Below are 12,563 nucleotides of genomic sequence, written 5' to 3'. Positions count from 1 at the left end.
ACAATAATGATGATAATAATATACAAAGTAAGTGATGCACAATGCAATTGCTCACCACCCGCTGACTCTATCCCAGCCAAAACCACAACAGTAGACTAGCCAGGTACTAGATGAATTGACCTGGTATTCAGGGGCGTGTGTGTGTCTCTGAGGGTGAGCCCATGGTAGGAGCTGGCTATCAGAGGGACCAGGGGAGTCCCAGCCAGCTGCCGGAGAGACTGTAGGGTCTGGGTGTCTCTAAGGGTGAAACCCACTTGTGTATGTGTGTGTCTGTAAGGGTGAGACTATGGGGGGTTGGCTACTAGGGAACCAGGAGCGTTTCAGACAGCTCTGTGCATGTGCGTGCGAGTGAGATGATCTCTACCAGTAACTTGAGTGGGGCTGCAGCCTCAGTGGCTCATATGTCCAGGTGCCAGCAACTGGGGAGACTGGGATCCAGGGGCAGCTACTGGGCAGACTGAATACCTGAGCCCTACTGCTGGAGGGATCCACATTATACATATGTACATACATTCCCGCTAATGCACCTCTGTCCTGCTCAGCCAGAAGGGAACAGCATGAGGCCATTGGTGTTCTTTGTATTTGTGTGAGTGCTGAGTGTGTCTATCTGTGTATATATGTGGTTTATATGTATACGCGTGCCTACTGGGAATACATCTTCAGCCTCGCTACTGATTGGACCTGGGGGCATGGAGCTGGGGCAGCCTCGCGTCTCTTGGGCTGTCGAATTTGGCCTGATATTCACCTAACATCAAGAAGATAATTAGTAACTAACATAGCTCTTTCTGTTTCTGTGTCTTTAACTTCTGAGGCACTCTATGTCCCAACATAAGTGTAATCTGGAAATGTGTTCAGAGCTACCTCCTTTGAAAATATATCTTGGTTTCCAATTAAACTCAAGTGCCCGTAGCTGCCCATGCCAAGCAAAGATACAGGCATGTTCTTAGGATTTCTTTTCATGGAAGACATTGTGTGTGTGGTCAGGGTGTGGTGGGTCCCAAAGCTAATAGTTTGGTGTCTTTTTTGGCCCCCTATATTTTAAGTGGAGAGACAAAGATTCCTGCAGAATGCAGTTCAGAGCAGAAACCCTAATGTAGGCCATTGGAATTGTGGAGACAGATGACTTGGGACCAGTCAGGAGCCAGTTGGGAGCTTATGGGTCAGGATTAGAGGGCAGAACAACATGGGTGATGTTGTGATGGGTGTCTGCTACAGACTGCCTAATCAGGAAGAAGAAATAGATGAGACCTTCTTTAGACAACTGAAGAAGCCTCATGTTCACAAGTCCTGGCCTCATGGGGGACTGTAACCACCCTGATATCTGCTGGAAGGGCAACTCAGCAGGGCACAAGAATTCTAGGAGATTTCTAGAGTGCATTGATGACAACTTCCTGACACAGGTGACTGAGGAGCCAAGGAAAAGTGCTTTGCTGCACTTCATACTTACAAGGTAGAACTGGTTGGGGTTGTAAAAGTTGGAGGTAGCCTTGACTGCAGTGACCATGAGATGTTGGAGTGAACTCCTAAGAGGATCCTAAGAGGGAGAAGAGTAAAAAGCCGGACCACAAACCTGGACTTCAGGACAGCAGACTTTGGCTTCTTCAGGTATTTACTTGGAAGAATACCATGGGATATGGGTTGTACCCATGAGTGCTGAGGGAGCTGGTTGATATCATTGCGAGGACACTCTCAATTGTCTTTGAAAGGTTGTGGTGACTGGGAGAGGTTCCTGAGGACTAGAAGAGAGCAAACGTCCCTCCTATCTTCAAGGGCAGGAAAGAGGACCCAGGGAACTACAGGCCAGTCAGCCTCACATTGATCCCTGGGAAGGTGATGGAGCAGCTAATCCTGGAAACCAGTTACAGGCACATGAAGGACAAGAAGGTGATCGGGAGTAGTCAGCATGGATTTATGAAGGAGAAATCATGCCTGACCAACCTGATAGCCTTCTACAGTGAAGTGAATAGCTTGGTGGACAAAGGGAGAGCAGTAAGTGTTGTTTTCCTTGACTTTAGTAAAACCTTTGACATTGTCTCCCTTAATATCCTCATAGAGAAGTTGACAAAGTACAGGTTAGATAAATGGACAGTGAGGTGGACTAAGAATTGGCTGAGCAACCACACCCAGAGGGTGGTGATCAGTGGCACAAAGTGCAGTTGGAGGCAAGTCACTAGACGTGTACCCCAGGGGTCGATACTGGGGCCAATAGTGTTTAACCTCTTCATTAATGATCTGGATGATGGGGCAGAGTGTACCCTCAGCAAGTTTGCTGGTGACACAAAAGTGGGAGGAGTGGCTGATACACCAGAGGGTCATGCTGTCATCTAGAGGGACCTGGACAGGCTGGAGAAATGGGCTGATGGGAACCTCATGCAGTTCAACAAGGGGAAGGGCAAAGTCCTGCCCCTGGGGAGGAACAACCCCAGGCACCAGTACATGCTGGGGGCCACCCATCTGGAAAGCAGCTTGGCAGAAAGGGACCTGGGGAGTCCTGGTGGACACCAAGTTGAACATGAGCCAGCAACGTGGCCTTGCTGCAAAGAGGGCAAAAGGTATCCTGGGCTGCATTAGGAGGAGTGTTGCCAGCAGGTCAAAGGAGGTAATCCTTCCTCTCTACTCAGAAGTGGTGAGGCTGCATCTGGATTATTGTATCCAGTTCTGGGCTCCCCACTACAAGAAGGATATGGAGCTACTGGAGTGAGTCCAGCACAGGGCCACAAAGGTGATTAAGGCACTGGAGCAATCTCTCCTATGAGGAGAGGCTGAGAGAGCTGCAACTGTTCAGCCTGGAGAAGACTTGGGGGGGGAACATGACTTATAAATGTATATAAATACCTGATGGGAGGGAGAGAAGAAGAGGGAGCCAGACTCTTCTCATGATGCCTACTGACAGGACAGGAATACCTTTCCTTCACGCTTGACAGAAGTTGACTCCAGAGGCTAAGGGCTTGTGCTCCTTTTTGCAATCGATTTGTCAATGCCCCCTTCCCTAGAAAGGGATCCCAGCTGCTTGGCTTCCTTACCCTCTAAATCCAGGCTACTGGCCCCATTATCCCAGCATCGGAGCAGCCAGGTGATGATGTGCTCGCTTGGATGACGACTGAAATCTTTTCGCATATCTCGCAGTTCACTCAGGGATAGGGATCGGGTGGTTACCATCTCATTTATGGGTTCTGCCTCTTCCTCCTCCCGTTCCTGTGATGGCCCTGGTTCATCTTCATCCCTTACTAAACGAGCCGATTTTCTTGTGTATTTTTTCTTATGTATAAGGGCAACTGATTCCGGCACGGGTTGGTTCTCTGGTTTAGCCATGGTGCCTGTCCCCAGAGTTGGTATGGCTGCAGTGCCTGTGGCTGTGGTTGGAGTGGCCGCAGTGCCTGTGGCTGGGTTTGGAGTAGCTACAGTTCCTGCGGTGGGGGTTGGAGAAGCCACAGTGCCTGTTGTTTTGTCATCAGATCCGGAGACCTTCTCTTTCTTTTGAGGGTACTGAATAGTGTTGACCACGGCTTGATAGGCATGGGCCAGCCCCCAGCATGTTGCAATGATTTGTGTCTCTCTGGAGTTGCCAGGGTGACAACATCCTTTTTCCAAACACTTTACTAGTTCTTCAGGATTCTGCACTTGTTCAGGGGTGAAGTTCCAAAACATTGGAGGTGCCCACTGTCCCAGGTACTTGCCCATACTATCCCACACACCCTGCCACTCTTAACTATCCAGCCTTGGGGCAGATCTCTGGATGATATTCTTAAATTGCTTACTGACCTTTGTCAAAACCGAAACAATATTCCCAAGAAATACCAATAGAAGTATCTTAACTGCCCAGGGGTGTTGAAGATACTGAAAAATTGTTGTAATGAAGGAGGAAGCATCATAGAAGAAGGTAGCAAAGGTGCCATTCTGTATATCCTCCACAACAAACCTCTCAGAGGAAGAGGTATAATTGCTAATTCTCTCCATGAGGTAGTACCTGAAGTACAGTTATGGCTTCAGTTCAAAGCTTAAATACCAAATAATGCTCAAGGTCAGTGTTTTAATAACAAATCTCCCAGGCAAAGCATCACTAATCACTGCAGAGCACAGAAAACTGCAAAAACCAACACCAATCCTTAACATGTACAACAAAAAAAGGAGCATGGTGCAGATCAGATGAACTCTTACTGTGACCGGCAACTGTTAACGGATTCCTTAATACACTCTGGTTAATCTGTTATTATCTCAAACCTTTCGAGCCCCACGTTGGGTGCCAAAAAGGACTGTCATGGTTTAACCCCAGCCAGCAACTAAGCACCACGCAGCCGCTTGCTCACTCCCCCTGCCCCGGTGGGATGGGGGAGAGAATCGGAGGAGTAAGAGTGAGAAACACTCCTGGGTTGAGATAAGAACAGTTTAATAATTGAAATAAAGTAAAATAGTAATGATAATAATAACAATATAATAATGATAATAACAATAATAATATACAAAGCAAGTGATGCACAATGCAATTGCTCACCACCCGCCGACCGATACCCAGACAGTTCCCGAGCAGCGATTGCTGCCCCCCGGCCAACCCCCCCCAGTTTATATACTGAGCATGACGTCATATGGTATGGAATAGCCCTTTGGTCAGTTTGGATCAACTATTCTGGCTGTGCCCCCTCCCAGTTTCTTGTGCACCTGGCAGAGCATGGGAAGCTGAGAAGTCCTTGCCTAGCATAAGCAGTCCTTAGCAACAACTAAAAACATCAGTGTGTTATCAACATTCTTCTCCTGCTAAATCCAAAACGCAGCACTATGCCTGCTACTAGGAAGAAAATTAACTCTATCCCAGTCGAAACCAGGACAGTGAAGCAAGTGAGGGTCTTTGTGCCAGCAGCTGGAGTGGGGCCATGGGTCACAAGCTGTGATGCCCCAACAGAGGAGCATCCAGGATTTCTTTCCAATTCCAGGACTAACCAAGCAAGCACTCAGAAGAAATGTATGCCACGCGAAAAAGTAAAAAGAAGTAAAAATTTTATTTATTTCTTCTCTACTGCAGCTAGATAGATATTTACAATTGATCAATACTTTAAGGCCTTATTTCAAATAACACGGGTGCACGAATTATTGCTCTCACCCATGTCCTATGAGCCACCCCTCTGGTATTAGTTTCCCCTGGAATGGGAACTGCGCCAGGTCAAATTGCATCTTCCCTCGCAGTTGGCATCAGGGGCGTCCCTGCTGATGGGTGGGTTGGCGGTCCGCAGGCCAGCTGACAGTGAGTCCATGTCCGCACAGAGAGTATGTAGCTTTTTTCTTTATTCCTTACACCCCATGCTTGGCCCTTTCAAACCAATCAGGCATGAATCTAGTAATCGTGATGAGCTCCTGCTCAGCTCATGTTCCAATTACAAATGAATATTCAAGGTACTTCCCTTTTTTGGCTATTCCGTTCGTTGTTATCATGTATTGTCATCCTTGAGCTTGTACAGACTTGCATTTTTCACTTCTTACCTCTGTGTGAGTCTGTGGTGTCAGCTTGCTCAATAGAATTGGGCGGGGTGAACTGCCAGGCCGCAGGCTGTCACAGTGGGACTTTGGTCAACCTACACAGTGCAGTGCCTCGAGCTGTGACATACCCAGGGATTCTACCCTTTGAGAGCACCCTAAAGGTAGTTCCTTCTTGATGGGCTAGGTCATCCCGAGTCCTGCCCTTGCCTGTGCAACACCTGTCACAAGCCGATGTGCCTGGTGCCAGCTGCTGGGGGGAGGCTGGAGTGTCTATCTTCCCCAAAGCTGGTGTTCTTGGGTGTGTGTGTTCTTCCTTCGAAGCTTTGCCCATTTTTCCAGCTGAAGGATATAAAATGTATAGTACAGGCAGATAAAATGTATGACATGACTCTTATTTATCCAAATGGCTGCTTATTGCTCTAAGCGTAACTGAAATGCAAATATTGGTGGGGTTTTTTTTCTGTATAAGTGATGAAAATTAGGTTTCTCAAAAGTATGCTCTCAGCCTAACTGCAATGAGGGAGTCTGTACTAGCTAATTCTACTGATAAAATGGGTTTATTACATTCCATATAAACAGACTGCACTTAAAACACATCAAATTGATAAGGCTCTTTTATGCCCAAGTAAGATATATGTTTAAAATCCCCAGATTAAGGTATCTGACTGAAATAAAAGGTCTTAAAATGACTGTTATTTGCTTATTATCTATCATGTTTGTTCTAATATGGAGTCAACAGTCTAGAAGCTACCAGGTGGATGTGGGAGAGGGAATGGCAAACTAAACAGAGCAGGAAACTAAAACTGCAAAGCAGTGCAGTGAGAAGATAGAGGAGAAACATGGCCCATTGTTTTCTGTGGTGCTTTCTGCAGCAGCCTGAGGCAAATTACAAACTGGAAGGTTTTTAATGAATCAAGTTTGAAACTGATATTCCAATCAGTACAGTATTCTTTGCAATGATATGAAAATCAATTGATATAATTCTTAAATTTGCTGTAGACTTTGGTTATGACAGTGCATGATCACTGAGAGAGGTCGTGGGGCCTGGATCATTTGGCAATCATCTAGGAAATTTTTGAAGTTCTTAGACCAAAAATGGTGTGTTTGATGGCAGGAGAGGGGAGTTAAACCTGGAGATAAAGTAATGATTTGTGTACATCCAATTAAAAGAGATACAGGGACAGCTGTTGTCTGCAGATTGTCATGTAGCATCTCTATTTCTTACTTTAGGTTGCCAGAGTGTTTGGTATGTCTTTTTAGATGTTTAGGTGAATGTTTCAGTATAACTTTAGGTTCGATGATTACAAAGACAATGATGAACATTTCCCAGGGATGTTTTATATATGCTTGTAGTGGGTCAGGTTTTGACTCCTGCTTCTGTAAGGGGTGGGTTTAGTAAGAATGAAATGGTCAGACCATTACCATTTTTAAGTTCAGGGCTCTCCTTTATTTTTTGGGATGAATAGCCTGTTGCATTCTTGAACTTTTCTTTGGAGAGAAACTGAGTTTAGCTTTCAGCAGCTCTCATTTTGGCTATGCTGGAGTTCATAATTTGTCCTTGAATATCAGTATAGTGCTTCCTAATTTATTTTCTGCTGTGTGTTCTCATATCTTTTTGGAAGATAGATAACTTAAAGAGGCTGTCCAATGTCAAACATTTATTATATATATTAATATCGCTTGTTTTAAAGAAAATAAAAATTTGGGCATTCTGTTTCATTTCCTCTCCCTCCTCCCTCTGCTATAGTTTTGCATTTCATGTCACAACTTGTATGATGTTGTCAGTAGTATGCATCTTGTGAAGTGTAATCACCTGTGGTGTAAAACTTTGTCATAGGACAGTATGCTATTTCAGTCTGAGATAAGATGAATTGAACTGGGACATGATTACCCAGGAAAATTCAACTTTCTAATCATTCTCTCCATCCCTCTTCAGGAAGTCTTTACAGAAGTTATTTATTTAAACTTCTTGTCAAATGAGATTACATATTGCTTCCATTGTTTAAATTCTTTGCTAAGTACTTTATGACACTAATAGGCTGAGAATCTGTAGAAGTAATTTTCAACGAGAAGATTTGTTTATTCTAAATTTAACCTATGAGTTCCATACAGTATCTTCATAATTTTTAATACATGCTCTATTTGATACTTGTTCTAAATTAATTTTCAGCAGAAAGTGAGCTGAAACCCTTCAGTACTAGAGAAATCTGGCATAAATACAAGCCTCCTGCTTATATGGAATTTAACTTTGGTGTTGGTTGTGCAAGTGTTACAGTAGTTATCTTTGCATGGGATTGAAGACGCTGCCAAGAAATGTGGGATTTTGTCTTGATTATTCTAAGGCAGGCGTTTAATTGTAAAGAAGTGTCCTGGTTTCAGCTGGGACAGAGTTAATTTTCTTCCTAGTAGCTGGTATAGTACTGTGTTTTGGATTTAGGATGAGAATAATATTGATAACACACTGATGTTTTAGTTGTTGCTGAGCAGTGCTTACACTAGTCAAGGACTTTTCAGCTTCTCATACTGCCCTGCCAGCAAGGAGGCTGGAGGTGCACAAGAAGCTGGGAGAGGACACAGCCAGGACAGCTGACCCAAACTAGCCAAAGGGATATTCCATACCATATGATGTCACGCTGAACAAAAAAACCTGGGGAGGTTGGCTGGGGGGGGGCGTGGCCACTGCTCAGGAACTAGCTGGGCATCGGTCAGCAGGTGGTGAGCAATTGCATTGTGCATCGCTTGTTTTGTATATTCTTTTATCATTATTATTATTAGTTTCCCTTCCTCTGCTGTCCTATTAAACTGCCTTTATCTCAACCCATGGGTTTTACCTTTTTTCCAATTCTCTCTCCCATCCCACTAGGGGGGGAGTGAGTGAACAGCTGTGTGGTGTTTAGCTGCCTGCTGGGTTAAACCACAACAAGAAGTCATAGATCAGCAATGAAAAAATGTAGGAACCAGGAGAAATAATTAATGCGAACATGAAAAAATAACTTTCTGTAGCTTAGAGAGGAAGGAGTATGATTGAACAGTGAAATATGAGCTTATTAGGGGTTTTGGCTTGGTGGTGTATGTTTCTAGAGAGTAAGAAGATTCACCAGGTTATTTCAAGAAAAGCAGAGAGGAAAAGAAAATTTTATTTTTTAAGTATAAAAACATCTGAAGATTAACAAGTACCCTAGAGAAGACTTCATTTAGAAAATCATAGTGTCTGATCTAAAACCCATCCAAGACAATGTGGTGTGTAATTTTCAGGGGGGATGGTGGTCTTTTCATAGACTTAATTGGGTTCCATTGTTTCATGTGGACTTGTGATAACATCTAGAAATTTGATCACAAGGGACCACTGCATAACTTACTTTATGCTAATTTAAACTGTTCAGACAGAAATTCTCATGGGAACTTAAATAGATGCATATTGCACAATTCTTGATGGTGGGGTGTGGGAGGGTTTTTTTGTGTGATTGTCTACTCTTTGACCACATAGTATTTGTGTAACTTATCATCTATTTAGGTGTTCCCTGCATTTTTAACATATTTACTTCCTTTTCCTGTCATAGGTAAGCAACTTGAAGAAAATTTTAAAAGGGATACTGGATTATAACCATGAGGTAAGAGCAGTCTTAAGTAATCTACATTCACTTTTCTTTTGTTATTCTCTTCAATGTACAATATAGTCTGCTGATTTTTAGGTCTGGACTTTTTCAGTGCTGGGCACTCAAGGAGTCTTGTAGCCTGTTCTCATGTGTTAGCCCTCTCAAAATTGATTGCCCACATTACCATACAATCATGTATGTTGGAAGGTACCTCCAGAGGTCATGTAATCCAACCTTCTGCTTAAAGCAGGGCCAACAAGAGCTGGTTGCTCAGGGCCTTGTCCAGCTGAGGTTTGAATACCTCCAAGGATGGAGATCCCACAGCCTCTCTGGGCTGGAGTTCCAGCATTTAACCACCCTCATGGGGAAAAAGGTTTTTCTTTATATCAAATCAGAATTTCCTCTGTTGCAACTTGTGTCTGTTGCCTCTTGTCCTATCACTGTACATCCTTGAGAAGAGGCTGGCTCCATCTTCTCTACACCCTCCCATTAGGTAGTTTTAGACAGCAATAAAAATCTCACCTGAGCCTTCTCTTCTCAAGGCTGAACAAACCCAGGTCTCAGCTTTTCCTTGTACATCACATGCTCCAGCCCCTCTGATCATCTTGGTGGCCCCCACTGGACTCATGTCCAGTATGTCCATATCTGTCTTTTACTGAGGAGCCTAGAACTAGACACAGGACTCCAGGTGTGGTCTTACAAATGCTGAATAGAGGGGAAGAATCACTTCCCATGATGCATTGGCTGCGCTCTTGCTAATATGTGGTTGGCCTTCTTGGCTGCAAGGACACACTGCTGCTTTCTGTTCAACTTGTTGTCCACCAGGACCCCCAGGTCCTTTTCTGCAACGTTGCTTTCTAGCCAGTTGGCCCCAGCCTGTACTGGTGCAGAGTGTTATTCCTCCCCAAGTGCAGGACTTGGCATTTATCCTTGTATTTCATGAAGTTCCTGCCAGCCCATTTCTCCAGCCTGTCAAGGTCCCTCTGAATAGAAGCCCTGCCTTACAGCATATTGATCATTTCCCCCAATTTGGTATTGTCTGTGAACTTACTGAGAGTGTACTCCATCCCATCATTCAGGTTGTTAGTAAAGATATTAAACAGTACTGGCCCCAGTATCCATCCCTTAGGGATGCTGCTAGTAACCATCTGTCAGTTGGACTTTGTACCACTGATCACAACCCTCTTAGCCCAACAGTCTGGCCAGTTTTCCATCCACCCTATTGTCCACTTATCCAGTCCATATCTCACCAATCTGGCTGAAAGGATACCATGGGAGACCGTGTCAAAGACCTTGTTACAGTCAAGGTAAAAGACATCCACTGCTTTCCCTGTAGTCATGAGTTCCCTGTTCATCCATAGTGGCCTTCCATGCTTGCTCAACTTCTTGCATGTTGGAATGGACATTTGCTGTGCTTTGAGAAGGTTGTCCTTGAAGACCAATCAGCTGTCCTGGGCCCCTTTGCCTTCCAGGGCAGTCTTCCTGGAAGCAGATACCTGAACAAGCTGAAATCTGTTCTCCTGAAGTCCAGGGCTGTGATTCTTCTACTTCTCTTTTTCATTTCTGTCAGGATTTTTAGCTCCACCATTTTTTGGTCACTGCAGCCAAGTCTGCCCTTGACTTTCACATCCCTTAACAGTTTTTCCTTGTTTGTAAGTAACAGGTCCAGGAGAACATCTCCCCTAGTTGGTTCATCAGTCATCTGCATCAAGAAAATTGTTTTCACTACACTCTAAAAATCTTCTGGATTGCTTGCATCTAGACATGTTGCCCTTCCAGCAGATATATGGGTGTTTTAAGTCTCACAGTACCAGGGCCTGTGATTATGAGGTTGCTTTTTGCTTTCTGAAAGAGGCTTCATATACTTTCTCTTCTTAATCAGGCTGTCTGTAGCAGACACCTACCACAATGTCACCTGTGTTGGTCTGTCTGCTCATCTTGACCAACTGGTTCATCACTCATTCCAAGGCAAAGCTCCATGCATTCAAGCTGCATAGAGCATCCATGGCAGTACTCCAGTCATATGAGCTAGCCCCCCACTTCTCTGTGCCTTTCCCATCATACTGTCCCCCATGCCATGACTTCAGGTTATGGTAATCCTTCCCTGACATACCTAACAAAGTCCTCTTCACTATCTTAGTGAGCCTATTGGCAAAGACTCTTTTGCCCCGATTTGTCAGATGGATCCTGTACCTGCTCAGCAGTCATCATTCCTCAAAGTGGGTCTCGTGGTCATAAAAATGAAAGCCCTGCCTGCAACACCAGGTTTTGACCTTCTGTGTGCATCCACTCATACGTGAGCCTTATTCCCTCACTGGAGGGATTGAGGAGAACACCTCTGTTCCCCTCAGAGACCTGAGTCTGGCAAGCAACCAACCTGCCAAGATATCATCAGGTCTGCAGATGGACACCTCCATCCCCTGCAGGAGAGAGCCTCCAGTAATTATCACCCTTCTTATTTTCTTCGTGTGGACAGTTGGTTGAGGCTCAGCTGGTTCTGATGCCTTCCCTGAAAGGAGGTCATCTTCCTGCTTGTTCCTGGTGCAAATATTCTGTCAGAGCTTCCATGTTAGTCTGATATTTAAATTTTGGAATACCAACAGGAGACATTTTTGATACTGTGTTTTGGTGATGGCCTTAAACAGTGCCTCTAATTTTTCTCCTGTGTTCCAACCAAAGACTGCTTCTTTCTCCCCCGCTTCCCTGGGAAGAGAAGAGGAAGAGGAAAGAGCACTTTGGAGGAAAGAGCACTTTTACCATCTCCACATTGTAATTTTTAATTAAAATGTTTTAATTCTTCAATGGTGAATCTTCAGCTCTAAAATTTGCTTCTAGTTTGAGTGATGTTTTGTAGTAAGTTGGTTAGCAGTGTGATGCATAGTCTGTTCATTCATGTTCATTGCATGGGGATATTGCTCGTCCCAAGAAACAATATTCACTTCTTATAAATACTATGAGGAAGATGACTGCAAATACAGTGAAGTGCTTTAGAACAAACAGATTTTTCTAAAAAACTGAGTACCTGAAGTTAGATTCATAAGTCCATATTCAGTAAATGGTTACCCCTCCAAGTGCTGAATATCCATGCTGAAGTCACCATTTTGAGAACTGATGTTTGAGCAAATGTTTTATGTCCTGACTTATCTGATCATAGCTAACCTTATTAGAAGGCCATAAGTACATTTTAGAATTAGATTTTTGTGTTTTTTGACATAAGTTTTTCAGTATGTGTCCTTATACTTATTCAGTATGTGCACAAAGTCTGTAACTACTTTGACTTTTCATTTAAAGTTTAAAAGGATCTTTCATTATAGTCTTTTGACAGATATTTTTTCTTTGAAGACTACTAAAGAACAGTTTCTTTATAGCTTCTGGATTAATGAGTACCGATACATTATAATAAAATCATTCTGTCATAGAATGTTAGTATGGCTATGACAAAATGATGGCAGCTCCTTTTCAGCTAGTTGGTATATATGATTGTTAGGAGTCTGATGT

The 12,563-nt window shown here is 43.9% G+C and overlaps 1 protein-coding gene across 1 annotated transcript in view; it reads left to right on the top strand.

Annotated features, from left to right (window-relative positions):
• Positions 1-12,563, top strand: part of LOC142596486 (protein Hook homolog 3-like) — a 133,831-nt gene that overhangs the window by 38,717 nt on the left and 82,551 nt on the right. Inside the window, exon 4 of the mRNA XM_075725608.1 lies at positions 9,030-9,080. Coding sequence (XP_075581723.1) covers positions 9,030-9,080 — 51 coding nt within the window. The remainder of the gene's footprint in view (positions 1-9,029; positions 9,081-12,563) is intronic.

Source organism: Pelecanus crispus, chromosome W (genome assembly GCF_030463565.1).
Source record: "Pelecanus crispus isolate bPelCri1 chromosome W, bPelCri1.pri, whole genome shotgun sequence".
Lineage (NCBI taxonomy): Eukaryota > Metazoa > Chordata > Aves > Pelecaniformes > Pelecanidae > Pelecanus > Pelecanus crispus.
The sequence above is the reverse complement of the archived record's forward strand: the minus strand, read 5'-3'. Positions and strand labels throughout refer to the sequence as shown.